The sequence below is a fragment of the Rhodamnia argentea genome, chromosome 8 (genome assembly GCF_020921035.1).
Source record: "Rhodamnia argentea isolate NSW1041297 chromosome 8, ASM2092103v1, whole genome shotgun sequence".
NCBI lineage: Eukaryota > Viridiplantae > Streptophyta > Magnoliopsida > Myrtales > Myrtaceae > Rhodamnia > Rhodamnia argentea.
Genome location: NC_063157.1, coordinates 10,092,746 through 10,116,449, shown reverse-complemented (window position 1 = coordinate 10,116,449; position 23,704 = coordinate 10,092,746). Strand labels below are relative to the sequence as shown.

Genomic DNA, 23,704 nt, shown 5'->3' with positions numbered 1-23,704 from the left:
ATGAAACCAATAGGGTTTTCATGTTTCGGAATATGGTTAAGATAAATTGGATTGGATTTTGCGAAGAATTCGCCTACAAACTTCATATTTCACTTCTCATTAGCTAAGGGCAAGCTAAAGGTCATGCCCAGCTAAAAGAGAAGCTAGTCTGGCAAGGGGGGTATATTCAAACTTTACACATGCTTCTTATTATAAGTATCACCGCCAACATAGTATGATACAATTTTCAGTTACATAGAAGAAACCAAATACAGAACACCAGCATTGTTTAGTACCGGAAACATCCAACTCCAATCATATGGAGTTTTCAGCAGGCTGAGGATGGTATGCACGGCGCCTCAGCTGTGACTCCGGAGTAGGCTGCTGTAAGAAGATCTTGGTAGGGTCACTTGGATCGACGTATCTGCAAAATCAACAGCAGAAAGTTAGGGCTTTATCCCTCTGTTCAATCAAGAATTCCGTCATATGCTAACAACTAAGCCAATCACAACAGTGTCAGACCACATTAAAAGACATGGACCAGCATCCTTTTTGCAAATCTTCCTAAGAACTTGAAGCCCCCTCTCTCTAAATAGAAGTTCGAAAAAAAAAATGCATTTCATTTACAAGACACAATGGAGTTTTTCAAATATGCTTCGCCCTCCATACATTTCCCCAAGTGACTCAATATAACGAGCCTTCCTGGTTCTCTCTCTCCTAAATTTTTTCTATAAAAGACGCTACTAGTACTTACGCATGTCTCATCATCTCATCAACCGGAGTTGCTGCTGCTTGTAAAGGATCCACCCGCGGCGCACTTTCAGTGTTAACATGCTGATTGTATTGCCTCACAGAGGATATCAAGTTGAAGAACAACGGCACAAAGGTCCCACATCCACCCTCCTTGAACAATATCTTAAACGCATGAGTGGAGTAAAGTGCCCTGTGCTGGTCATCTGGTACCACCTGGGGTCATTTTCAAAAGATAAGTGTCCAAATTCGTCATGAATAATGATGCATCACAACTTGTGTACTTACAGGCTCCACAAAGCCAGATATGTTGTTGCAGAAAAATATTGGTTGATTGAACTTCTCACCATGCACATATAGCTGCACAGTGAAGCAACGACAGTGGTAAGATGAAGAAAATTAAGTTACACAGATAATGCAGGAAGTGCAGCAAACAACAATTATATCTTCACAAACTCCAGCAAATCTACTGCAGGAGTTGTTTACTCTTTATTGCAATCACACCATTCTTCATCATTTGTGTGCTTTACATGGCCATCAAACGAAAATCATGAAAAAGCTCATTTAGTACATGGAACATGATTGTTCTTATATGAGTAAGTACTTATTCGTTTTGGTTTTTGTCATCAGAACTCTTCTAAAGAGAGAACATTTTCAATTGAATCAGGGTTTTGGTTAGCCAATTGTTTTCTGTGTTAAGTCCATGCCTGCACCAAACCACAGAAAACTGTTACAGGCAAATACAAAATACAGCTAACATATTTCCACCATAAGTGAATTCCTAATTCCCATCAACCAAGTTGCCTTGAACTCACACAACTAAGAACAGATAAAACAGTTTGAACCAATTTCTCTGCTGATGTTTATCCGGAGAATGGCTGCATCATGATCAACAGAATAACATGTAAACACAGAAGGTTCAACCAAAAAATGTTACAGTTAGCAAGCTATTTCACGGCCAGAAACTATTGAAATTTGTAGCCATAAAAAGAATGATAATATTTTGTTGATTTGGAATATCTTCTAAGAGCCGCTTGACATGTTTTCCTATGACAAAAGCTTTCATTATATCATTTAATTTGACACTTTTTCAGAAAGAAATGATACATGCAAAAGTACGGTATCTAACCCCCAAAGAAAGTTAAACAATAGAGAACTTCCGAATGTTTACTCAAATCTTTAGTTACCACTAGGTGAAAACAATTGAATACACCATCTTGGAGGTTAAAAACAAGCTTAGTCTCAAGAAACAATAGTCAGAAAAAAGTTTCCACGACAAACACCCTAATTTTTGTGCTTAAAAAGATTAGACCAAAAGACCTATCTTCATGGAAAGTACTCATGGGGGAAATTACATAAAGAAGATGCGAGACCAGAAGTCCATGCTAGCTCAAAATATTCAACAATACATCAATCTACAAAATGAAATGAACACAAATATCCATGCCAATACATATAGGAAGCAAATAAAAGTTGGATTACAAACCAGGGGTATGTCGAAGGCGGTGAAACTCCCAACTGGCTTGCTTGCAACAAAGACCATCCGTACGTTTGACAAGTAGATAGTTCCTTTTGCTTTCACACGGCCCCCTTGGGATCTAATGACAACGGATCCAAAAGAACATTCATTAATTTGTCTTACACAATGTCTAAAAGAGCTTCGATAGTTAAATGCAAACTATTTGTTTCTTTTAAACACATGTATTTCAATAACACAATCTCAAACGCGCTAAAGACAGAAGTTGATAGCTTGACAATCACACTTGCAATATCATCAAGCCAACTTAGATTGATATAAAAACAAAAATAAAAAGCAACTCCCAATACAATCTGAATGTTTGATTTCCCACGAAAACCTTCATACACGATAAAGTCTACAATAATCCCTGTAAACCATACACATATCAGCCAATCTTTGCAACTTGCAGATGCACCGAGCATCCTGCACCAACGATTTATGCTTCTTCAGATGCGTCCCACTCCTTAATCCTATTCCAATATTACGAACTTCCACATTTTTGATGTTCCTAGTTAGATTAACCAATCTGTTATCAAAGACTAGGAACGATTCACGACAAATAACGCAGATATCTCAACTCAAATCCTATCCTACAACACAATTCACAAGAACTAAAGACCATTTATCATGACCACCTTCCAACCCCACCAGGTTATCCCACATTAACCCGCAAAATTTTCTCCAGCAAGGCGAAGTTACTACACCCAGAAACAAAAGGTCTCCCTTTTCCGGCTACAGCATCATCGCGAGGCTTTCAAATCGACGTCCAATTATTCCATCACACTTGGGTACGCAAGATAAACCTAAACCCCTTAAACCATTTCTTCTCGTCTTAGGGATAAAAGGGTTTCCAATATCAAAGGCAATTCTCAGGTGAAAGCTTCGATCACCACGAATGTCGAGATCGGACAATTACCCGGGAATCTTATCGACCTCGAACTCGACACCGTCTCTGCCCAAGACGAACATCTCGTTGACGAATGGAACGGGTATGCCGTTCTGGAACAGTTGAGGATTCAGAGCCATCGCGCTTTGCCTCGGCAGCCAGTCGCAGAGAATGATCAGATCAATTCGAAGGCCTGCAGACTTCTGGGCGTAAGAAGGAAGAAAGAAAGAACGAAAGAACAAAGGAAGGGCGTGAACGAGTCGGTTCGGCCGAGAAGAGACATGTCCGGGAACATTCTAGGTAGAGGTGGCCGGTTCCTTGGAACCGCCAGTTCCGGGCCAGTTCCTGTTCCGGTTCGGAACCGCCGGTTCCTAGGCCCAATGACTATTTTCCCCCAAGTCTCCTCTTTTTTTTTTTTTTTTAAACAGGTTGGAACCGGCCCGGAACTAGCTGTTCCGAGCATGTTCCGAAAATTTAGAAATCGGAACCGGCCCTTGAGGGCGGTTCCGGTTCCGGGTTGGAATCGTGGGCCCGATCAATGGGCTGGTTCCGGGCCCACGGTTCAATTTGACCATGTCTAATTCTAGGCATAGTCTTATGAAAAGTTATGATTCTTCAATCAAAGGTTCATGAAACAATTTTAATTGGACAACATAACCAAAATTCCCTACATTCTTATTAACCCAATACATATAAATACTCTTTTCATATTGGGCTAATGTTACAATCCAAATCAAACTAATTTTCACATCACAAATAACCCCGAAATTGATACAATCGTAATAAATTGATCATGTATTCATCACGTGACGTGAATCCGGCATGAAAATTCACGATAAATGAATTTCCTAATTGACGTAGTTCTTGGAAGCCAGGTTAAAAAAAAAAAACGAACTAAAATTGGCAAGTCAACTAAAACTTGCTATTTTTGCACTACGAGCTCCCCAACGTTTTGAAAATCTGCTAAAAGATCGCTAATTATGCTCGGAATTTTTTGTATACTTAGTTGAGGTAAATATGGCATGGATTTGCAAATTTAGGTTTTTTTTTTTTTTTTTTGTGATATCAACCCTTTCATATTTAACACGTTTGCCAATTGGTTATAATAAAAGGCAAGTCATTAAGGTGAAGGGATTCTATAAAAATAAATAAATAAGTAAGGTGAAGAGATCATAACAAATGCTTCACGGTGAATTAGGAAATATTCGCTTAGGTGGCGGTCAGGCTAAGTTCTTTTTGTTTTTTGTATGTATGAGCAAAATGCAACGAATTCTAAAAATAATTGATTATGTCGTTTAGAAAAATTAGTCAACAGAAAATGTTTCATTATCGTCAATAATTTATAACTAACTGTCTTCATGGGTGACGAAAATATTTTTCATCCATTCAGTTTCGCAAATAATACGAACGATCATTTTTTTTTAAATTTGTTTTTCAAATTTTGAATTTTGCATGAAACAAAAGCAACCGCGGTCCTTGCACGATATCTTAAACCCCTTTACTTTTTTTTTTTTTTTGGTCTAAATCTTAAACCCCTTTACTTAAAAGCTAACATGTGGAGAGAAAGACTATAATGTCTCAATAATAACTTTCTTAGCCTTCATTGGACGTCCGAGATGGTTGGGGAAAAACCTCGAAAGGGGGAGTTCAGAAAAGTAGATAAGACATCACCGTCCCTCAAGGGCGTTGCAGATCACTTTCCTTTCAAGTTTCCTCCATGGCTACAAACTCTCAAATCTCATTAACCCTCTCGTTTTATCTTCCCAACTTCGTTTCATTAAGACCTAATGGCACTAAAAATAGCCTTTCGGAAACCCGAGTACTTTCACTTATTGAGAGTCGGGGTTCGTCGGGATTCGCCACCGGGCGCTACCGTTGCCCCACCGGAGATGGGAGATTGAGAATGGGGAGAAAGTGTCGTCTCTCATCTGTTAGGATTTAGAACATGTCATAAAGTATCTTATATGTCTACCACAAGATTATTCCCGTGAAAGTCGGGCGCCAACTCCTCGTGTTCGGCATCGGAACTGGAGGAAAGCATAGGGAGGTGAAGTCAATGGGGTCGAATGGATGACCTCTGCTCAGCTCAAGTTAATGAAGGATCAAAGACATTGCCAAGGCCAACGATTGAGTATAGGTTTGGAAGTTGGAACGCAAATGTCGAGACGTATCATTCAAATTGGCTCTCGTTGGAGAGGTCTCAACGAAGAGGCTTTTTCAGCCTGAGCTACATCTTCAGAATCTTGCCATTGCAATGATATCATGCTGAGAAGCGGATATATAATTTATCCTCCACGAGAGAAATCAAGAAGAGGGATTCAATGGCAAAGAACTACGAAAACCATAGGCCTGCGTTCGCCGAAAAGTAGAAAAGAAAAAGCCGATATTGCGAAGTATACTAAGAATAGCTTTACCAAAATTGTCATACTAATCGATGTCCCGAGTTCAAGATCCGCTAAAAGTGTATCATATCACTCGGTGCATCAATTTGTTAACCGGTTTTAGTATAGATGAAGCAAACCCATTTTACATCTTGAGATCGCGACACATGCCATACTCATCTCCTTTCTTTTCATTGCCATTATACGGAAGTGTGGGATTAAGTGATCCAAGAAACCAGACTCTAATTGGCGAAATATTGAACTACAGAGAAGAAAACTCCAGATTCTGCAAAGATTGCCATTGACATATAGAGATTGGCAAGGACAAATGGAGCACCTTTGCCTCACCGGGGACCAACCTCAGCTTTCATATGAATCCGAATGCACGCTTAGCAGAATCGAGAGTATTAGACAGAAGCATAGAGTTTGTCACTGGTCCGACACCTCCTGGCACAGGAGTAATGGCCGACACAACTTTGATTGCTTCGTCATAGCAAACGTCTCCTGTGATGCGGAAACCTCGATCAATGCCAGGATCCTGGACATTACAAACTCTTAATTCAAAGTCAAACCTCCCAGTAACATGTAAAGCTTCTATTACAGGAAATTGCTCAAAAGGGAAACAGAGCAGAGGGGCTAGTTCTTTCGAGTGGGACCGAGGAAGTATCACTAGTTCTCAGAAAACCACCTGTTAACTGACCACTCGTACCACAGCAGCTACTTATATGAGATTATCGGCATTAATGAGCATTTGTACATCAACCCCAACTGTGAGTTGAAGCTTAAAGTTCTAGATTATTTATTTGCTAATTTCATGACCATGAATCAAAGCTTTCGTAAGGAAATCCAGCAAGTAGACTTTTCATCTTCTAAGGCTTTGCCCTTTCTCAATCCTTGATTGTTCACTAATCATTTCTTTTCTGAAAGAACCACTTTTTTTTAAGCCTTCCCCCCTCAAACATCCCTTCCCTGAGCATAGAGCACTTCACCTGCATATATGCGTTGGGTAGATCACAGGTACGAGACTGCCTGAAACGATAAAAAGCAAAAAGATAAAATCCACCTCAAATTTTCCATAGTTACACCTTGGCTGCCTCTAAGTTCAAATCCTACACTTTGCACCATCTACCAAGACCCCACATGATATATCTTGAGGTTTCAAAAAGAGCTAATCTTTGCACCCTTCAGTTTCCGTTATTTTCGAATGGCGTTAAACTTGAAGGTAAAAAGTCTAAGGTTCTGACACCTTATGGCACAAAGGGTAGGGTAGAGGCTGTGAGTGCCAACTGAGAGAAAGCTGAGTGTAGTTTTTTAATTTTCCCTCATGAAGATATACCTGCCCCTGCTTTTCCAATTTTTTCAACAGAAAAGATAGAAACCACAGCATCCTACAACCAACATCTTACTTATATAAGTCAATGCACATTAGAATGTAAATTTGCAGTTAAGTGAGGCCACACAGTTTGAGAATGCCATTGGTGCTGAGCTTTCATTATTTGTACCTGAACTTGATTGGTCCCCATGTCCACTACTGCAGCTCCCGGTTTTAGCCAACTGCCACGGATTAAATTGGGTATCCCCACATCAGCAATCACAATGTCGGCTTCACTTGTAATGTGTTCTGGATCTTTGGTGAAAGAATGTACTGTGCTGACCGTTGCATGGTGCCTCTAACAGAGGAACATATTAGAAGAGAATGATATTGAGAGCATCTTAAACAACCAGAAAAATGTGGAAAAAGGCATGTTTACCTGCAACAGCAAAGAAGTGGGCAACCCAAAAATCTTGCTTCTCCCGACTACCACAGCTCTCTTTCCCATGATTTCCACACCAGACCTCAACAACAACTCTATACAACTCTTAGGAGCACAAGGAATAAAAAGTGGCTCCCTTCCTTTCATGGCAAGATTTCCCATATTGAGGGGATGGAAGCCATCCACGTCTTTCTCTGGGCTGACAAAATTGATGATTCTTTCCTCGTCCACATGCTGGGCAGACATCACATTGAGGTGGCACAATGGTAAAAATATCCTCACAAGATGTGTTAAATGAATGCTAACATGTTGTTGCAAATTTTCAAGTCAGTGGGGAGCTCTAGTCATTGCATCATCCTCCACACCGGAAGATGAAAAGGTATATTATTGAATTATGTACAGGTTACACCATCCTATTACTTTGTGGAATGTGTCGGAACATGTGAATGTTCCATTGGCAACTGTGAACTTAGCAGCCTCATTTGGTACAGATTACCCAAGAGATTCAAAAGAGAAAGGGGAACTAAGCATAAGTCAAGCTGTAGAAATTACTTGTGGTAAAGGGAGTTGCACAATAATACCATTAACTGATGGGTTGTTATTTAATCTGGAAACAACGCGCAGAACTTCATCTTCTGTACATTCTTCAGGTAACTCCTCTACATAGGTCGTTATCCCAACCTCTTCACAAGCTTTTAACTTGACACGAATAAAAGTTCGTGAATCCCTTCTTCCACCAACCAACACAATGGCCAATCCTGGGGATTTTACAATGGTTTCCTTCATTCTGCAAATTTCATTGGCTACTCCTGATCTAATAGCTCTTGCAATGGAGTTCCCATTTATTACATTAGCAGTTTTCCCATTAGCTGCTTTAAGTATAAATTTAAAACAGGTTAGCGTGCTATGCACGAGGTACATGAATCAAGAAAAGAAGCAAGAGAAGTAGTCCTGCTCAAGCACCTTATATACAGCTACAATACAAGAAGCTACCAAACCTCCACAGGTAGAATAATCAACCTTACAATTTGGATTGTCTGGAATTCCTAATTCTCAAAAGGGTTCTCTATAAACCATTCCCAATCATGTCAGTGAAATCTTTAGTGCTTTTGGAGAGTGACTTCTGTTACGAAAAAGTCCATCAGATCCAATGAAGCATCTTGCGGCCCTTCATAAGCCGATGCTTAGTAAAAGGACGACTTTCGAAAGTAGTCCTAGGCCTTTTTTTGCTTCTGCTTTTCCTACATTTGCACCGATTATTTTCATCCTCAACGAGTTGTAAATGCAGAAGTTACAAAAGCTACCGAGGGAAGTTGTGTCTCAGCTTCACTCAAGAAGAACCCAAACTTTTTCTCATGCCAAAAGGAAAAACCCGTCATTTTGGCAGGATTCAACAACTCATACTTGGCACTGGATTCATCATTATACTTCATAGGATCGCTAATGAATTCGAATCGGTACGACGTCAAAAGCCATAACACCTGAACCCAAAAACTGCTTCAAGGCAATCAGCATCCTGCCGAACGAGACATGGAGAACGGGTCTCGAACAACGGAAAAAGCAGACGCAACGTACAGAGGACACTCACGTCAACCCTCGAAGCGACCCCAATGGACTCGAGAAACACGCATTTCACACGCAACGAGAGCAGTTTCAGGCTCATCACCGCAGGTGGGAAAAAAAAAAAGAGGTGGTGGAACAAGTCACGGAGAACAGTGCCCGAAGACTGGGAACGGAAGGCGTTGGAGTTGGGGCGGGGCATCATCCAAACGTCGGGGAGGATCGGGCCAAGCAGCTTCAAATTCCAAGACAACGAAGAAGACGAAGAAGGAGACGATGAAGAAGATGATGAGCGGAGGGACTTGCTTCGTAGCGACGGCCAATTCGTCACCCACGCGCCTCGCATTGTACGTGCTCGAGGATTGGCGTCGCTGGCTCACCCCACCACTGAAAAAAATATGGTTCGGATGGCTCGGATGGGTGTCGCAGGTCCTTCTTGCTCTTTCTAAAGTTGCGACCTTTATGAGAGGGACCTCCAGGCTCCCCGAAGGAAGTCTGCAATTTTTAGCTCCACTCCTTTCGGAAAAAACAAAAAAAAAAAACTTAAAAAGTGCCCTCATTTTTTAAAATAAAAATTTAAAGTAAATTTTATTTCAAATAAATACTTAAAGTACCATTATTATGTCAAGAAAAGACTTGAAGTGACTATGGTTGTTTTAAATAGGGTTAATACCATGAAAAATTCTAAACTGGTACACTTGTGGTAAATTTACTTCAAATTATTTTTTTGACCACGAAATACCCTAAACTGGTATACATATGACAAATTTACTCCAAATTATTTTTTTAACCGCCAAAAACCTTAAACTGGTATATCTATGACAAATTTATCCTAAACTAATTCTTTTGATCACGAAATACCCCAAACTAATACACCTATGACAAATTTACTCATGTTAAATTGATTTAATATCACAAAAAATCGCAAATTGATAAACCTGTGACAAACAGAGGGTCAAAATCCTATACTGGTATAGCCGTCAACTATCACATGTCACAAAATCAGCAATTTGATGGTTAAATTTAACAAAAATTAACTGAGGGTAAATTTGTCATAGATATACTAGTTTATGGTAAATTTGTCATAGGTGTACCGGTTTGGGGATTTCTGTAGTATTAACCTTTTCAAATAAGAGTCTCACCTTGCCGTCCACTCGATCGCCCAAATTTTTTGGCCGATAAAGGGCATTTTTGTAAAAGTATAGATTAATCTAATTTTTTAAAATTAAATTAAAATAAAAACAAAAAGTTAAAAAAAAAAAGTAGAAAACACAAATGGGAGGATTGATCTCCCACTTGTGGCTCGTCGACACCTTGGTGAGGCGTCGGCGACCCCGCCGACCAGAGGTGAGAGGGTGAGGCGCCGGCGACCCCGCCGACCACAACCGCCGCCCCATCACTAGTGGGGTGGCGGCCACAAGCGAGAGGTTAATCCTTCCGCCTATGCGTTTCTTTATTTTCTTTACTTTTTTTAAAAATTTCTAAAAAAAACAGAAAAAGGAAAAAATAGGTTAAGATAATAAATCATCAAAATGCCCCTAATTAAAGTGACCCATGCTTTCGGAAAAAAAAAAGTGACTCAGGCCTTTTTTGAGATTAATATAGGTACTCTAGGCCTTTATTTGAAACAATATGTACTTCAGGCCCTTCTTTGACACAATAACGACACTTTATGCACTTATTTGAAATAATATCCACTTTAGAATCTTATTTGAGAAAACAAGGGCATTTGGGGCCTTCTTTTGGGAATTTTCCCATTCCTTTCTCGAGAAAAGATCCCACAAAAAAAAATAAAAAATAAAATCTTAAGCATTTTTCATGAACCTCATAATTCTAATTATAATAATTATATAACCGTCATTGAATGAATATTATGCTAATTTTTTTTTTTGCCATAAAAAATAAATAATAATTAATTAAAAATATTGTGGGATCCACTCATATAAGATTTTGTGGCTTACATCACATTGTTATTCTCATAGTCACTCAAAGATGGCTATGTTAACAAAGTCCTCGTTCTAGATCTCACTCATATTCCAAAGGAATATACTTTTTTTGTTTGTCATACCAAAGAAATATAGTATGAGATTGATAGCATATTATGAGCAACAAAAAATGAATGATAAATTATTAAAATTTTGTGGAGTCCATTCTTTCAAAAATTTGTGGCCCACAACAATCACCAAAATACTGTTATGTTAGCAAAGTCTTATTCTAAACTTGCATCTATAACCAAAAAAAAAAAACCTTCCGTCCTCACTACCGCTTGAAATCCGATGTGGTAGCTTGCATGACCGTGAAAAATTCCTACTATATTTTTATATTTATTTTATTGCTTTTTATTACATTTTCAATTCTTATTTATTAGCTTTAACTCTTCATTTGTAATTGAATCTTATTTTTCGTACTTAGTGTATACTTAATTTGCTTTTTATTTATAGTCTTATAGAGACACCTATAGATTGGCATGATCCCTCCTGCGAAACTTTTGAACTAGCGAGGCACATTCAAATTGAATCAAAGTCATCTTAACTAAAGGAAACGAATCAGTCGGGGTGAACAGATTCAAACTTTCTTGAACTACAAACCTTTACAACTAAGGAAAAATTCCAAATAAAGGTATAAAATAACCTTATTTTCTCAAATAAGAATTTGAAGTAGATCTTGTTTAAAGTAAAGACCTGAAACATCCTTATTGTTTCAAAGAAAGACTTGGCCAAAGGCATTTTCGTTATTTACTTTTTTATTTTTTTTTCCTTTTTTCTTTTTCTTTTCATTTTTTCTATTTCTTTTCATTTTTATTTTTTTTTTGCTATGGAGGGTCGCCGGGTGAGAACTCATCAACAACCTTGCAGACCTAGCCTATGGCCGGTAGGCCTTGCCTCACACAAGTGTGGCCAGCCCTTGCTTGGGTGAGGCTAGCAATGGCCTATCCAGAGGTGAGGTCGGCCTCGCCGGCCTTCATCGGTGGTCGGCCATCACTTGAGACCAGCCACCGATGAAAAGGAAGGGAAAAAAAAGAAAAAAGAACAATTCAAAAAATATAAAATAACGAAAATACCCTTGGATAGACCCTTCTCCAAAACAAGGAGAGTATTTCAAGTTCTTCTTTGAAATAAGATCCACTTCAGGCCTTTATTTAAGAAAATGAGGGCACTTTTGGTCCTTATTTGAAATTTTCCCTACGACTAGTGATTCACAATTAATCAAAAAACTCAAATATGAAGAACTGAAAATGATAAAGTATAACAATTGCTTACCCTATGCATATAAGAAAGTATGTGCATATCAACGGATTTTAGTTCATACAAAAAATTATCCTCGTTTCACTTGATGATTTCTTATAATGTATACTTTTTCCAAATCTAAAATCGTTTCAATGAGTATATTACTAATTTTAAGTATCTCCATCAAAGACGAGGAGGATTCCTTTACGATGACGTTTTATAATACTGACTCCTAGGCAATATGCCATGGTTTTCTTCTGTTAAAAGTCTTACCATTTTGAGAGGCTCAATCTATTCACCGTTAGAAATTCCTTCCAAGGCTTTAGAAACTCATCCGACAAGAAGGCCATTGCCTACTTTAAGAGACTTCCAGGTTAGGTAGATGCCCCAGAAACACATCTGCGATTCAAGACCTTTTCCTCTCCCTACTTGTCCATTGACCTTCACCGTGATGTCAAACCTTTCGTTTTGGGGGATGAAACCTTTATGAAACAGGCTTCTGAACTATTAAAGTTTAAAACCATACGTTAAGTTTGGAGAGAGAGAGAGAGAAGTACATGCGGAGCGATGGAGCGAGGACATCTAAAACTTGAACAGCTTATGGTGAACTTTCAATACTAGTCGACATGTCAATGATATTCTAGTGCCAGTCCTATGAATACATTTGCGATCCCCGCTTGTTACAGCCTCATCTCCTTCTTCTGAAACCAACCGCGGCTGAGGCCCCACAGCTCCGGCTTCATTCACAGCCTGGACAAGAAAAAGGAAATCATAAGACTTAAACGGCATGTACCATTTTACAGCCGAATCAAGACAGATATAAGATGATAGTTTCAACGTTTTTCTTATTAGACATTTAAAAGGTAAAATCCAGTACTAAATCTCATATCTGTGGTCAAGTGACACGCCCAAGCTAACAGTCTTACCCTATCATACTGATGAATCGAACTATCTCTTATGCCATGTAGATAACCTGCAATGCAAGTACACATTGTCAGATTTTTCAGCAAGGAAGCCAGTGGAGAAAATTAAACACACAATAAGAACTGGATCAATTAGGCACTCACTGGAATAAGCGTCATCCTTAAATATCAATAAACTGCGAGGCATCAACACAACAGAAAAGGGATGATGGTTATTCAACCATTTGTCGGTCCCCAAGTCAGAAGCCCCATTAAGCTCACTATCCTTACGATCGCCGCCAGATGTATCAGGGGAAGACCTTAAACTAGGATGAGGAACAAAGTCCATTATCGCAGCTGATCCAAGAGACAGAATTGCTACAACTGGATAATAAGCAGGCCCATCTTGGTGTGGCTGCGTGATACAAATGAATGGTGAAGTTAACTAAAATGCTACTCACAGCTGAAAGTCACTAACAAATAAAATAGATGTATAGCTCATTCTAACACCATGCAGTGTCATGGATCCCAGCACGGAAAGTAAAAATTGTTGAAGCTCTTTCAATAGAACATTTCAGTATATTCTAAGCGACACAGTGATTCTACATGCTTGAATGAAAAGAACATGGAATTCAGTACAAACCATTATGCCTTGGTCGGGATGGTATTCATTGATGAGGACATGATTAATTGCTGAAAGAAACAGCCCTGATTCTTCAGATACTTTTTCAGTAACCTTCTTCAACCACGGAGGCACTGAGAGAGAGAGAGAGAGAGAGAGAGAGAATGCTCTGTCACAATTGTGAAAAGAGCAACAATACAGCATGTGTAAAAGCAGCAACCGACAATCAACTAGGGCTGAGCAAAGCATCAAGCCTCCTTTACCAGCAGTATCTCTGCATTTGATTTGAGATTTTCAACTATTCAGCCTTTTCTCTTTTACAATCAATGTCTCAAAATAATTGCATGATGACAACCAGTCCACCAACCACAATGCTGAAGCTGCTGCTCTTACCAAAACACTTTAAAAATGTCAAAATCAACTACATCTTGCTGCTGTTTTTTTTTTTTTCAATTATGCCAGCTATGAGAAGGACCAAACTACTCCCATTACCTACGCAATTTCCTTACAAAAATTAAATTAAAACTTGCAACGACATTTGCAAACAGTTTTAGCAAGTATGGATCTACTCTCTCAAGCTCAAAACACACTAAATGGCAGCTAGAACAAAAATTCTACCATCAGGGTACTCATGATGTGAAAGCATGATATGGACATAAAAAAAAGTGTCAGCATATTCTTGTTCTCTTGAAAATGAAGGCAGGTATTTAAGGCAAGCTATGAGCAAACAAACCTAAGATCTATGCTTGTCACCCAAAAAAAAATAAAAATCAAAACCATGCATTATGTATTCTAAATGGGCTGGGTGTCAAAATGATCATTCACTTGTTCTTGACTTACGTTCTTGGGGAAGAAGACCCTTTTCATGGACAATGCCGCCTGTCAGGAACCATCATAAATGAAGTTATGATCAATGTAAGGACTTATAGGACATCTTTATGAGTATGTACAAACCACACGCTCAGATGTGCGCACACACAGATATGGTAGGTATCCTACCCCAATTCTGCAGCCTCCTGTTCTTCAAAGACTTCCACTTTGATACTGGAGAGTTGTATACCTACACAGGTACTCAATACTCAGCATTACAGATGAATCACAATTAGACATGAGAGAGCAGGATAGAACAACCACGTAAGATGCTGAATCATACTTTATCTAGCAGCTGTGTTTCTTCTCCATCATTGATGAAGTCTGGAACATACATGACAGATGACACCGTTCCAACTACAAAATTATCAAGATTCCGCTTTGATTCCATTCTTCTCACCTTTCAAAGGAATTGATATGGGAAACATCAGCAGAGAGCAACTAAAGTTTGGGGAAAAAGAAAGCTTCTACGTAAGGATGATAATCATACAATTCTTCTTGCACCCAGAAATTACTTGAAATGCTCAAGAGTGCCAACTTATCACACATTAGGCTTCGAATTTTTTTTCTACAGATGGAAGATATGAAACTTTCCAACATGGTCAAAATGAGTATCTTCGTGAGGATGGACAAAATTGTTTTGATTACCAAGGAGGAAACTCTGCCCTAAATCATAATCTTGAAACATAACACCCTCTCTGAAATTGAGCCAAAAAAATTCCAGAAAAGTGTGAATGCCCATTGCCCCCCATAAATTTCATTTATACCCCTTGGAAATTAATACTTATTTGTTTGACATTTAAACACTCCAAGACACTTTTTTTAGGCAATGGAGCCCTCCTCATATGACTGAATTTCGATTTCATATACGCATTCGTCAAAGCCCACAACTTTGGGTTTAAGGGCATGCTTATCATGCAATTCTTTAATCCGCAGTCGCATGAGAGTGACACAAGCTGAGGGTGGGGCAGAGTTTTGCAACTTAAAGAGGAACGGCTTTGAGAATGAGGCAAAGCCAGGGAGGCATTTTGGCCTAATATCTAAGAATTTGCACCACAAAACACTTGTTAGCTATTAAAGGAATGATCTGAGTGCCAAAGTGATGAATTTGGACAAATATGGTCATCTATGAAGTTAAAGAACCAGCTATGAGACGAGGGTAGGATGACCCATCACTTGAAAAGAAATCAGAACTAGAAGTTTAGGACAAAAAGAACTATTTGCGAACTGAAACTCAAGGAACAAATTGAGACAATTCGATATCTGATGCACAAAATGAGAATGGCATTACACTCTAAGAAGAACTGTAGCTTCTCCGGATTTTGAATCCAGGATAATACCAGCCATATTCAAATAAAATCAATTCAACATCCGTAAATAAAAAGCATGCTTCTAGGTTCTCTATTGAGTCATCCCAATCAAACACCCTCCAAGTTCCACCCAAAAAAAAAAAAAAAAACTACGGCAAATTCAGGAGTCCACGAGCTGCTACGTTTCACAAGCCAGCAGTGCAGAGAAGTAAAACCCACTTGATCATCACACGTGGCACTCAAGAAACAACCATGGCGTTCAAATTCTACAGCAACTTCGCCGGCAGCTCATACAACATATCCGCAATCTACTCCACATTCGACGCAGAACTGGAGGAATCAAGCACGTGTAATTTGACCGAGCACGAATCAACGTAGGAAGAATTACAGTTGGGAACCTGGAACGAGTGGCTTGCTTGTGCCCGATTCCTTCGCAATCTTCCGCTTTTCCAGACGCTGGAAATTCTGGGAGACCAAGAGCAAAATAATGGTTCCGACGAAGATCAAGAAGGAGAGAGAAGGAAGAGCTAATACCAATGGAAATAGTCTCTCGGAGGCCCAGAATCTCACATGATCCTGTCCTGCGACCTTCGAGGCCCCCAACATCGAAAACGCCGACGTTTTTTCTCTTTGTTTTTATAAAGGGTTAATCAACCGGTGAAGGATGCATTTGACAATGATTCTGATCCCAGAAATCAATTTTGATTAAGAATTGATTTTTTTTTATTAATTTTAGAGAATCAGGACGAGTTTAATAATTGCACAAAATTTCTATTTCAAAATAGAAATGTGTTTGGTAACTATATAAAAAATTTTATAAAAAAAACTACATAAAATTTCCGTTCTCGAAAACAATTTCTCTTCCCAATTTTTACATCAAGGAAAATCAAATTCGATTTTCTATACCAAATGAAGGAAATTATTTTTCATATTTTTTTCAGATTTGAGCCAAATAAAGGAAAATATTGTTATTTTTTTGAAAAATGATTTCCTAAAAAATATTTTTTAAAAATATTTTATTTTCAACGAAATAAACGGAGCTCAAGTGTACTTTTATTTTTGGTCGAAGGTTAAGTGTAATTTTGCTCCTTGCTTTTGGTTTGAGCCAAATTATCTTTTTGCAATTAAATTTTCATTTATTTAAGCTGGGTAATCCATCTTTCTCTTGTCAGCCACTAGTTACTAAGTTAAACTCTTGACGTGCTAAATGTGACATCTTAATATTTCGCAAGTTAGATAAGTATGGAGATATGTTATTACATTGGTCCCACCTGATTGATAGTCCGATAATATCTGTGTTCATAGTCTGATAATATCCGATAATATTTTTTTTACTTTTGCTCGAGAGGGGAGGTTTGCGTTGGAGGGGTGAGGAGAGGACACGACCTCGCTACAAGCTTGCATTTGTCACAGGAGCGTAGGCTCATCAAACGGGTGAATCGGATTGGATCGAATTTGGTTTGGGTCGAAAATGGTTCTACTCAAATTGACCCATTTTCCAACAAAAAAAATTCGACCCGTTTAATCCATATTGGTACATTTTTATGTAGCACAATTTTAGCAATCCAAACCCTACCCAACCCAACCCATATTACTATATATACATACATAATCATACAAAAACATTTAACTTACTTTAAACTCTTCATAAGGATATGTTACTTGGATAATTTTTTTAATCAAATTGAAAGATAAATAAACTAAAATAAAATTTGTTAGTAAAAAAAGAGAGAAAAAAAAAGTAAGGAACCTAAAGATTGAAATGCTCATAAAGAACTAGAAAAGTATGCATGTGCTATGACAACGGGAAATTACCAAAAAAAGGTCATACATCTATCACACTTGTACCAATTCAAGAATAAATCTTTTAATTTTGTCAATTCAGTACTAAACCTTATTGATGATGTACCAATTTAGTCATTTCAATCAATTTTGATCTGAAATCGCTCCGTGGACGTCAAACGTCCTACTTGGCAAGTCCGACAACGACGTGGACAATTTTTATAGTTTTTAATCTCTTCCTCGGTTCTTTCGCTTCTTTCGCATCACGTGTCATGTTAAACTGGAAAATGAAGTTGGATATCCACGAGGACAACTAGCGTACCTTGTTTGACAACAACAACATTCACAACCCATTGATCTGAACTTCAGTGGCAAATTTCGCACGATTTTCGCACAATAGAAAAAATTGTGCACGAGGATAATTTTTGCACAATGGAAAAAATTGTGATCATATTTTTCACGATGCTTATTAGGCAATGTTACATCTTGTCAAATCTATCGTATTTTCCTTTGTGATCAAGAGACTCGATGGTATCTCTTGTTATCTTCTTAACTGCGCATTTTGCTGGCGTGGATAACCACACTTTTTGATCAAAATGTTTGTTTACCTATCTTCGTTGTATACCAATTTAGCAAGCGTCGCATTTCTAGCACCCTCATTCCGAGAAGTTGATGGTTCTTTCTTAATTCCATTTCTAGCACAGAACTGGAAATGAGAGTTTCTTCTCATGCGCTCCTTGCGAAAGAAACGATTCGAATTTTATAAATTTTTTTCCTCTTTTATTTTTTGCTTAATTTCTTATTATTTTTTTCTTCTAAGTCTGGCAAGGATTGCGGCCTTGCCCGGTGGCCATTTGGGCAAGGGTCGCGACCAGCAAGGGCTTGACCATCCTCACCTGTAACCGACTAGTCAACCAGATTTATTAGAAAAAAAAAGGAAAAGAAAGAAATAAAAATTATAAAAAAATAGAAAATTTGATAAAAATTATAAAAATTGTCTTGACATCTCCAACTCCACCTGATGCTTGAGGCGCTTTATATACTACTAGAACACTGGTGAAAAAGTTCTCTACTTACTTTATGGGTTTGAAATAGGCCAATTCTTAATCCATTTAAGACCCATTCGGTTGTTAGGCAACACGACGTTTATGACACATTAAGCACGTTTTTAGAGCTAAGTCAACCCATTAATGACCCACACCATCAAAATATAAGTCAATGTATGTATTCTAGACCCATTTTGCCATATCTATGGAAGAGGCGGTGTAAATAAGGTTGCCTCGCTTGCTGTTGAGCGATCACGTCACTGATCTCGATGGGGTTGTGACCTTTTCACTTGTGATATGCATGCCCAACTTCAATAGTTGAAAACAGAACTGATCAAACAAGATGGCTGAATTCTTGCCATTCGATTTTGTCTAGCTTGATTCTTGTGCTTTAGGTAGTCCTATCATTGATGAATCAACGATGCAGCATGTCAATATCATTCACATGCCTAATGTATGGCTCGGAGACAGCGGCCAACGGCATGGGAGATCAGAGACCAGCGTGACGACCTTGGAGGTGTGTGGCGGCTGACCGGGGGTTTTGGTCCGAATGATTTTGGGGTTTTGACTAGGTGGGGAATCTAAGTCTTGCATGGGGGCAATTTTGAAAGAATAAATTGACAATTTTGAAAGTAAAGACGGCTTAATTGTAAAAAAAAAAATATTCAAATTTTAGGTTCAGTCTCAATTTGCTCCAATCTCTTTTTTGTCTCCTAAAAAATCCCAAACTTTTACTTTAGTCCGAAGTCTACCCGCTCGTCCAAAAATCGTCATTGATTGCTTCAATATGATCAACATCATGAGGTCGTTATTCTTCTTTACGAGATAAGGGTATTGATGAAAACGTAGGTTCCGATAATGAACTTTTAATTAGTTTTGCTGTCGATAATTTTGAGTAAACTAGTGGTAGGTTTTGGACAGGTGGCAAGATTTGAGATTTAGAGTGAAAGTTGGAGATATTTTATGAGACATAAAAAGTTCATGATATAATTGAGATTGGACCTAAAGTAAAAAAAATTAATTTTTTTTAAGGGAATTAGCCCAATAAAGACAGCATTAACTAGTTTTAGGTGCCAAGCGGTATCCAACTCAAGGTGCACTTTTGCAAGTTGAGGATGCAAAGTGATATTGGATTAAAAACTAAAAATTGGTCGTTATATTTCCCTCATCCCCGGACTAAAAGTATACGCGCAACATTACACATTATATTAAAGTTCAGGAATTGATTAACTTAATTAGCTAGTATATTAAGGGTAGCAAGAAATCAAGCTCATCTCATGAACTTAATTTTAATGGAGGTCACCAATAGCTAACAATTCACGGAACATTAGGGGTGAAAAAACACACCGATAGTATGGTAATTATGTCTAATCAAAGCGATGGCAACAATAACCGAACAATCTCCGGAACGAAATTACCGGAAAAATTAAACGAACGCATCGGAAAACCTCGTGCACCGAATCTATAATCTTTTTGCTTAAATATTGTGTAGAACAAAAATGATCCCTCTTACCACATCTTTCCCAAGAAAAAATTCACTCCTTTTTCTTAGTCCCCCATGTCAGTTCTCATCACTTTCCCTGTCCTATCTTGTATCACCATTATAATTTGGAAAAACCATAAAACAAAAAAACCCCCCGGAGCTTCTCTATATGGAGTAAGGTGGAGGCTTGGGCATGTCCTTGACGATCCCGCAGAGCAATGCGTTGTCTGGAATGTTGTACTCGTCCCTCAGCGAACGTTCCGGGGAGAGGACGCTGAAATACATCTGTTGTCCCAAGTACCGCCTCTCGAGCAACTCCGACCTCAAGTTCCAGATCCCGGCGTTGTCGAACGTCAGCATGATCGCGGCCCACGACTTCGGGAACACCTGGATCGTGTGCCTGCTCACCCCGTCGAGGAGGTTGTAGTTCTTCCTCTTGTCCGGAGTCCACCTCCCCGGCTCAATCCTGACGCAATCACATCGGGTTTTCTCACGGTTAGATGTCACGTGAAGCCGCTAGAAGACAACGTTCGATTGAGACATTGATGATATGTTGTTAGGAAAAATAGGAAGACTTGTGGTTGACTTACGCGACCGCGAAGAAGGAATAGCCGTCGAGGTGCCATGACTGGATGGTATTCTCGTGATTCTCCAAGATGATCTCGACGAATGTGCGGAATGTGATGTTGCCCACGTTAGGCTCCACCGTGAGTTTGTCGCCGACCGTGGCGGCTGGGGCATCCTGGATCAGATCGTACTTGAAGACCTTGTCGGCCACGTTGTAGTACTGCGCAAGCTTGAGCGAGGTCTCAGGGTCCATGTGGGAGATGCCGTTGATGCCGTAGCGGAGCTTGTGATTGACCTTAGAGGCCGAGTTGACAAGCTTGATGGTGCGGGTGATGTTGATCTGGCCGTAGTGGTATGATCCCTGAGGGTTGGGCCTAGCAGCGCTGGCGGTCAGGTTCCATCGGAAGGACCTGAACTGATTCAGCGACCATGCCCATCCAACTGGAGCTGCTGGGATCTCAGGTGAAGCCGGTCCCTTGCCATTTGTATAGCCGACGACAGCGGTGGTGGTGAGCACGGTCTTGGTGAAGCGGGTCGAAGCGACCATCAAGTAGTCCTTAGGCTTTTTATCGGCTGTAACCAAGACCGAGAAGCACTGTCCAACGTGGACGTCGAGCGACTCGTAGGTGTTCTGGACAGTGTGAGATCCTTCCATCTCAACGAGCTTCATCGGGTGGTCTTGAATCCTGAAGTTGAGTGAGTTCTTGAGGCCAACGTTGCATATCCGGTACTTGTAGGTCTTGCCGGGTTTCATCGTGAAGAGGGGCTCATCTTTTCCTCCGCTCTTGTTCGATTTCCCATTGATGAGGACCCCGTCGGGTCGGCCGAGTGCTCGGCCGCTGTCCAAGAAGCTTTTCAATTGGGTGTGTGACTTGGTGTACCAGTCGCCGATCAGGACTGTGTAATCGTCCTCGGGATCGGCATAAGGGACAGGAATGAGCAACCGGCTGTTTATGCGAAGGCCGCCGAAGCCACCGGCAGCCCGGTGGACGGCAGTGCTCGGATAGTAGAAGTAGCTTCCAATTTGATCCTTCACTTGGAAATGGTAGGTGTAGTTCTTTCCTGGAGGAATTGGACAGTTGGTCCCAAGCACACCATCTTGCCAAGAGTTCTTTCTTTGTTGCACTCCGTTCCTAGGGCAAAAACAAAAGGGTAATAATAAGAATCCAATTGAATTCGAATTTTATTTTTCACTGTAAATAATCTAATTTGTAAATGGTGTCGTAATCAATTTCTTATCTTAAACAAAATTATAATGGGATAGGATGATACACATATAAAACTAGGGGAAAAAATGCATTGCTAATCAAGAAACGAAGAACGAAAAGTATGGGTCCTGATGAGCGCTTTAATGCTCGATATGAGTTTAGCTCATTTACCATGTGATCAGGAACGGCTCGTCGAGGTGGTTGAAGACGTTGACGACGACGTTGTTGTTGGAGGTGGAGTTGATGTTCGGCCCTGGAAACTGACCGTTGATGAGTATGGCTTGTTGGGGGACCCCAAGGGGGGAGACCGTGCCATAGGTGATGTTCCACGTGAAGAACAAGTAAGGATCCTCGCCTCGAGCCACCGCGGCCCAAGCTGAGAGGCACAAGAACAGGATCGGGATTCGCAGACCCATGTCTCGACTATCTCTCGGCTTGCCTCCCGGCGGCTTGTTCTTCTCGTTCGATCTTTGAGTTTCCATGGATCTGTCTAACCTTTGTTCTATTTTGCTATTCTCTTGTTTACCATCCAAGTTTAGTTCACCTCTCTTATATATGAGATCAATAGCGACGCGTTGACACTGTCAACCGTAGAAATCCCCGTCAAATTCTCCAGCCTTTTCCTCCTGTCTTGTGCTCTAATTTCCACCATCTGTTTTCGTTGTGATATCCTAATATAGTAATACTTATCTCTCTCTCTCTCTCTCTCTTATTTTGCAGTAACTTCCATTAGGTTCCTTTTTTGAAAATACCTTAAACTCTGGGGCCTAAAGTGAAAAGAAAGTTGATTGCACCTTCTAATCAAATGTCTATTGGTTTTTTTTTTATAAATCAGAGTAGAATGTGACAATTTACAAAATTGGTGGCTGTTGGAAAAATGCGGTCCTAACATAAGAATCCCACTTCTCGATAAGTATAAGAATGCCGCAAGGGGGTCATCATTGTCCAATTCGAGTGGGTAGGTTCGTCCAAGTTCTTACTCGCGGTCCTCAACGTCGTTCGCTTTTCTTCTCCGGGACACGTAGGTTTTTGTTTGAAAAATATAAAACTAATCGTTGGAGATTCGAGCACGTCGGTTGCTGTTTTTGGATGTGGTTGTTGGTGTTCTTCGAAGAACGCCTTAATTCACGGTTGACGTCTAAGAAGAATGAAGACAAAAGGCTACAAGCATTTAATGAAGAGTAGCTGCTGAAGCGTGGAGACCAAAAACGCTTAACAAAGGTCATTGAAGATTTCTCCACGGAAGGCTACGGGTGTCTTCAACGGCATTTATAGTTGTCTCTCTTATTTGAATTTGTATATGTGCTTTTGATAATTTGTGGATTTTCTTGCTTTTCCTCATTTAATGTTGTCCGCCATTTGTGCTAACTTGTTTGCGATCAGCCACTATAAAAGGTTGTGAAGTTTAGAATAGTATATATGCATCAAAAGCAAAAGCGTTTGCATTTCAATAAGTTCTCCCTCCGATCTTTATTTATGGGGTTGCTCTAAACTTTCAAAGTTATCATTGTTTTTTCGGTTCCAACAATTTTGGGCAGAAGCAACTGCGTGTACTGTATTTGTGTTGAATGGAAGAACTCCAAAAGAGGCTTGGAGCTGCAACAAGCCAGATGTTTCATTTCTAAGAGTATTTGGATGCGTGGCATAGCCCCATATACCAGATGAACGGAGGAAAAAATTGGATGACAGAAGTGAGAAGTGTATAAATCTTATAAGCTGTACAACCTAGTCATTAAAAACATAATCATCAACAGAGATGTTTAGTTCTTGGAAAATGAGTTTGGGACTGGAACCAAAAGGGTGACCGGAAAAGCATCATCAACGAAGATGAACCATTAGAGGGAGAGATATAAAAACC

At 39.6% G+C, this 23,704-nt stretch overlaps 4 protein-coding genes across 7 annotated transcripts; all 4 read right to left on the bottom strand.

Moving 5' to 3' along the window:
* Window positions 1–161: 161 nt before the first annotated feature.
* Window positions 162–3,434, bottom strand: LOC115736599 (UPF0664 stress-induced protein C29B12.11c). The gene is made up of 5 exons (XM_030668369.2): window positions 3,165–3,434; window positions 2,216–2,327; window positions 1,018–1,089; window positions 734–945; window positions 162–403 (listed from the first exon to the last, which is right to left on the bottom strand). The coding sequence occupies exons 1-5, from the start codon at window positions 3,272–3,274 to the stop codon at window positions 295–297; spliced, it is 615 nt and encodes a 204-aa protein (XP_030524229.1). The 5' UTR covers window positions 3,275–3,434; the 3' UTR covers window positions 162–294.
* A 2,024-nt stretch (window positions 3,435–5,458) lies between these two features.
* Window positions 5,459–9,303, bottom strand: LOC115736769 (bifunctional protein FolD 2-like). Of its 3 annotated transcripts, none has more exons than XM_048283266.1 (5): window positions 8,989–9,303; window positions 7,822–8,141; window positions 7,267–7,503; window positions 7,018–7,185; window positions 5,459–6,019 (listed from the first exon to the last, which is right to left on the bottom strand). In XM_048283266.1, the coding sequence occupies exons 1-5, from the start codon at window positions 9,173–9,175 to the stop codon at window positions 5,945–5,947; spliced, it is 987 nt and encodes a 328-aa protein (XP_048139223.1). In that variant the 5' UTR covers window positions 9,176–9,303; the 3' UTR covers window positions 5,459–5,944. The 3 variants fall into 3 exon arrangements, with proteins under 3 accessions (XP_048139223.1, XP_048139221.1, XP_048139222.1); XM_048283264.1 differs by having other exon boundaries at window positions 5,470–6,053; XM_048283265.1 differs by having other exon boundaries at window positions 5,475–6,053; window positions 7,822–8,138.
* A 3,322-nt stretch (window positions 9,304–12,625) lies between these two features.
* LOC115736786 (alpha-ketoglutarate-dependent dioxygenase alkB homolog 6) lies at window positions 12,626–16,320 on the bottom strand. Of its 2 annotated transcripts, none has more exons than XM_030668647.2 (8): window positions 16,159–16,320; window positions 14,734–14,850; window positions 14,580–14,640; window positions 14,421–14,459; window positions 13,602–13,714; window positions 13,124–13,373; window positions 12,983–13,029; window positions 12,626–12,806 (listed from the first exon to the last, which is right to left on the bottom strand). In XM_030668647.2, exons 2-8 carry the CDS (start codon window positions 14,839–14,841, stop codon window positions 12,639–12,641), a joined length of 786 nt encoding a protein of 261 aa, XP_030524507.1. In that variant the 5' UTR covers window positions 14,842–14,850; window positions 16,159–16,320; the 3' UTR covers window positions 12,626–12,638. The 2 variants fall into 2 exon arrangements, with proteins under 2 accessions (XP_030524507.1, XP_030524509.1); XM_030668649.2 differs by having other exon boundaries at window positions 14,734–14,842; window positions 16,159–16,300.
* A 3,726-nt stretch (window positions 16,321–20,046) lies between these two features.
* On the bottom strand, window positions 20,047–22,353 carry LOC115736703 (L-ascorbate oxidase homolog). Its single transcript, XM_030668530.2, has 3 exons — window positions 22,018–22,353; window positions 20,662–21,771; window positions 20,047–20,537 (listed from the first exon to the last, which is right to left on the bottom strand). The coding sequence occupies exons 1-3, from the start codon at window positions 22,326–22,328 to the stop codon at window positions 20,237–20,239; spliced, it is 1,722 nt and encodes a 573-aa protein (XP_030524390.2). The 5' UTR covers window positions 22,329–22,353; the 3' UTR covers window positions 20,047–20,236.
* Window positions 22,354–23,704: the final 1,351 nt, after the last annotated feature.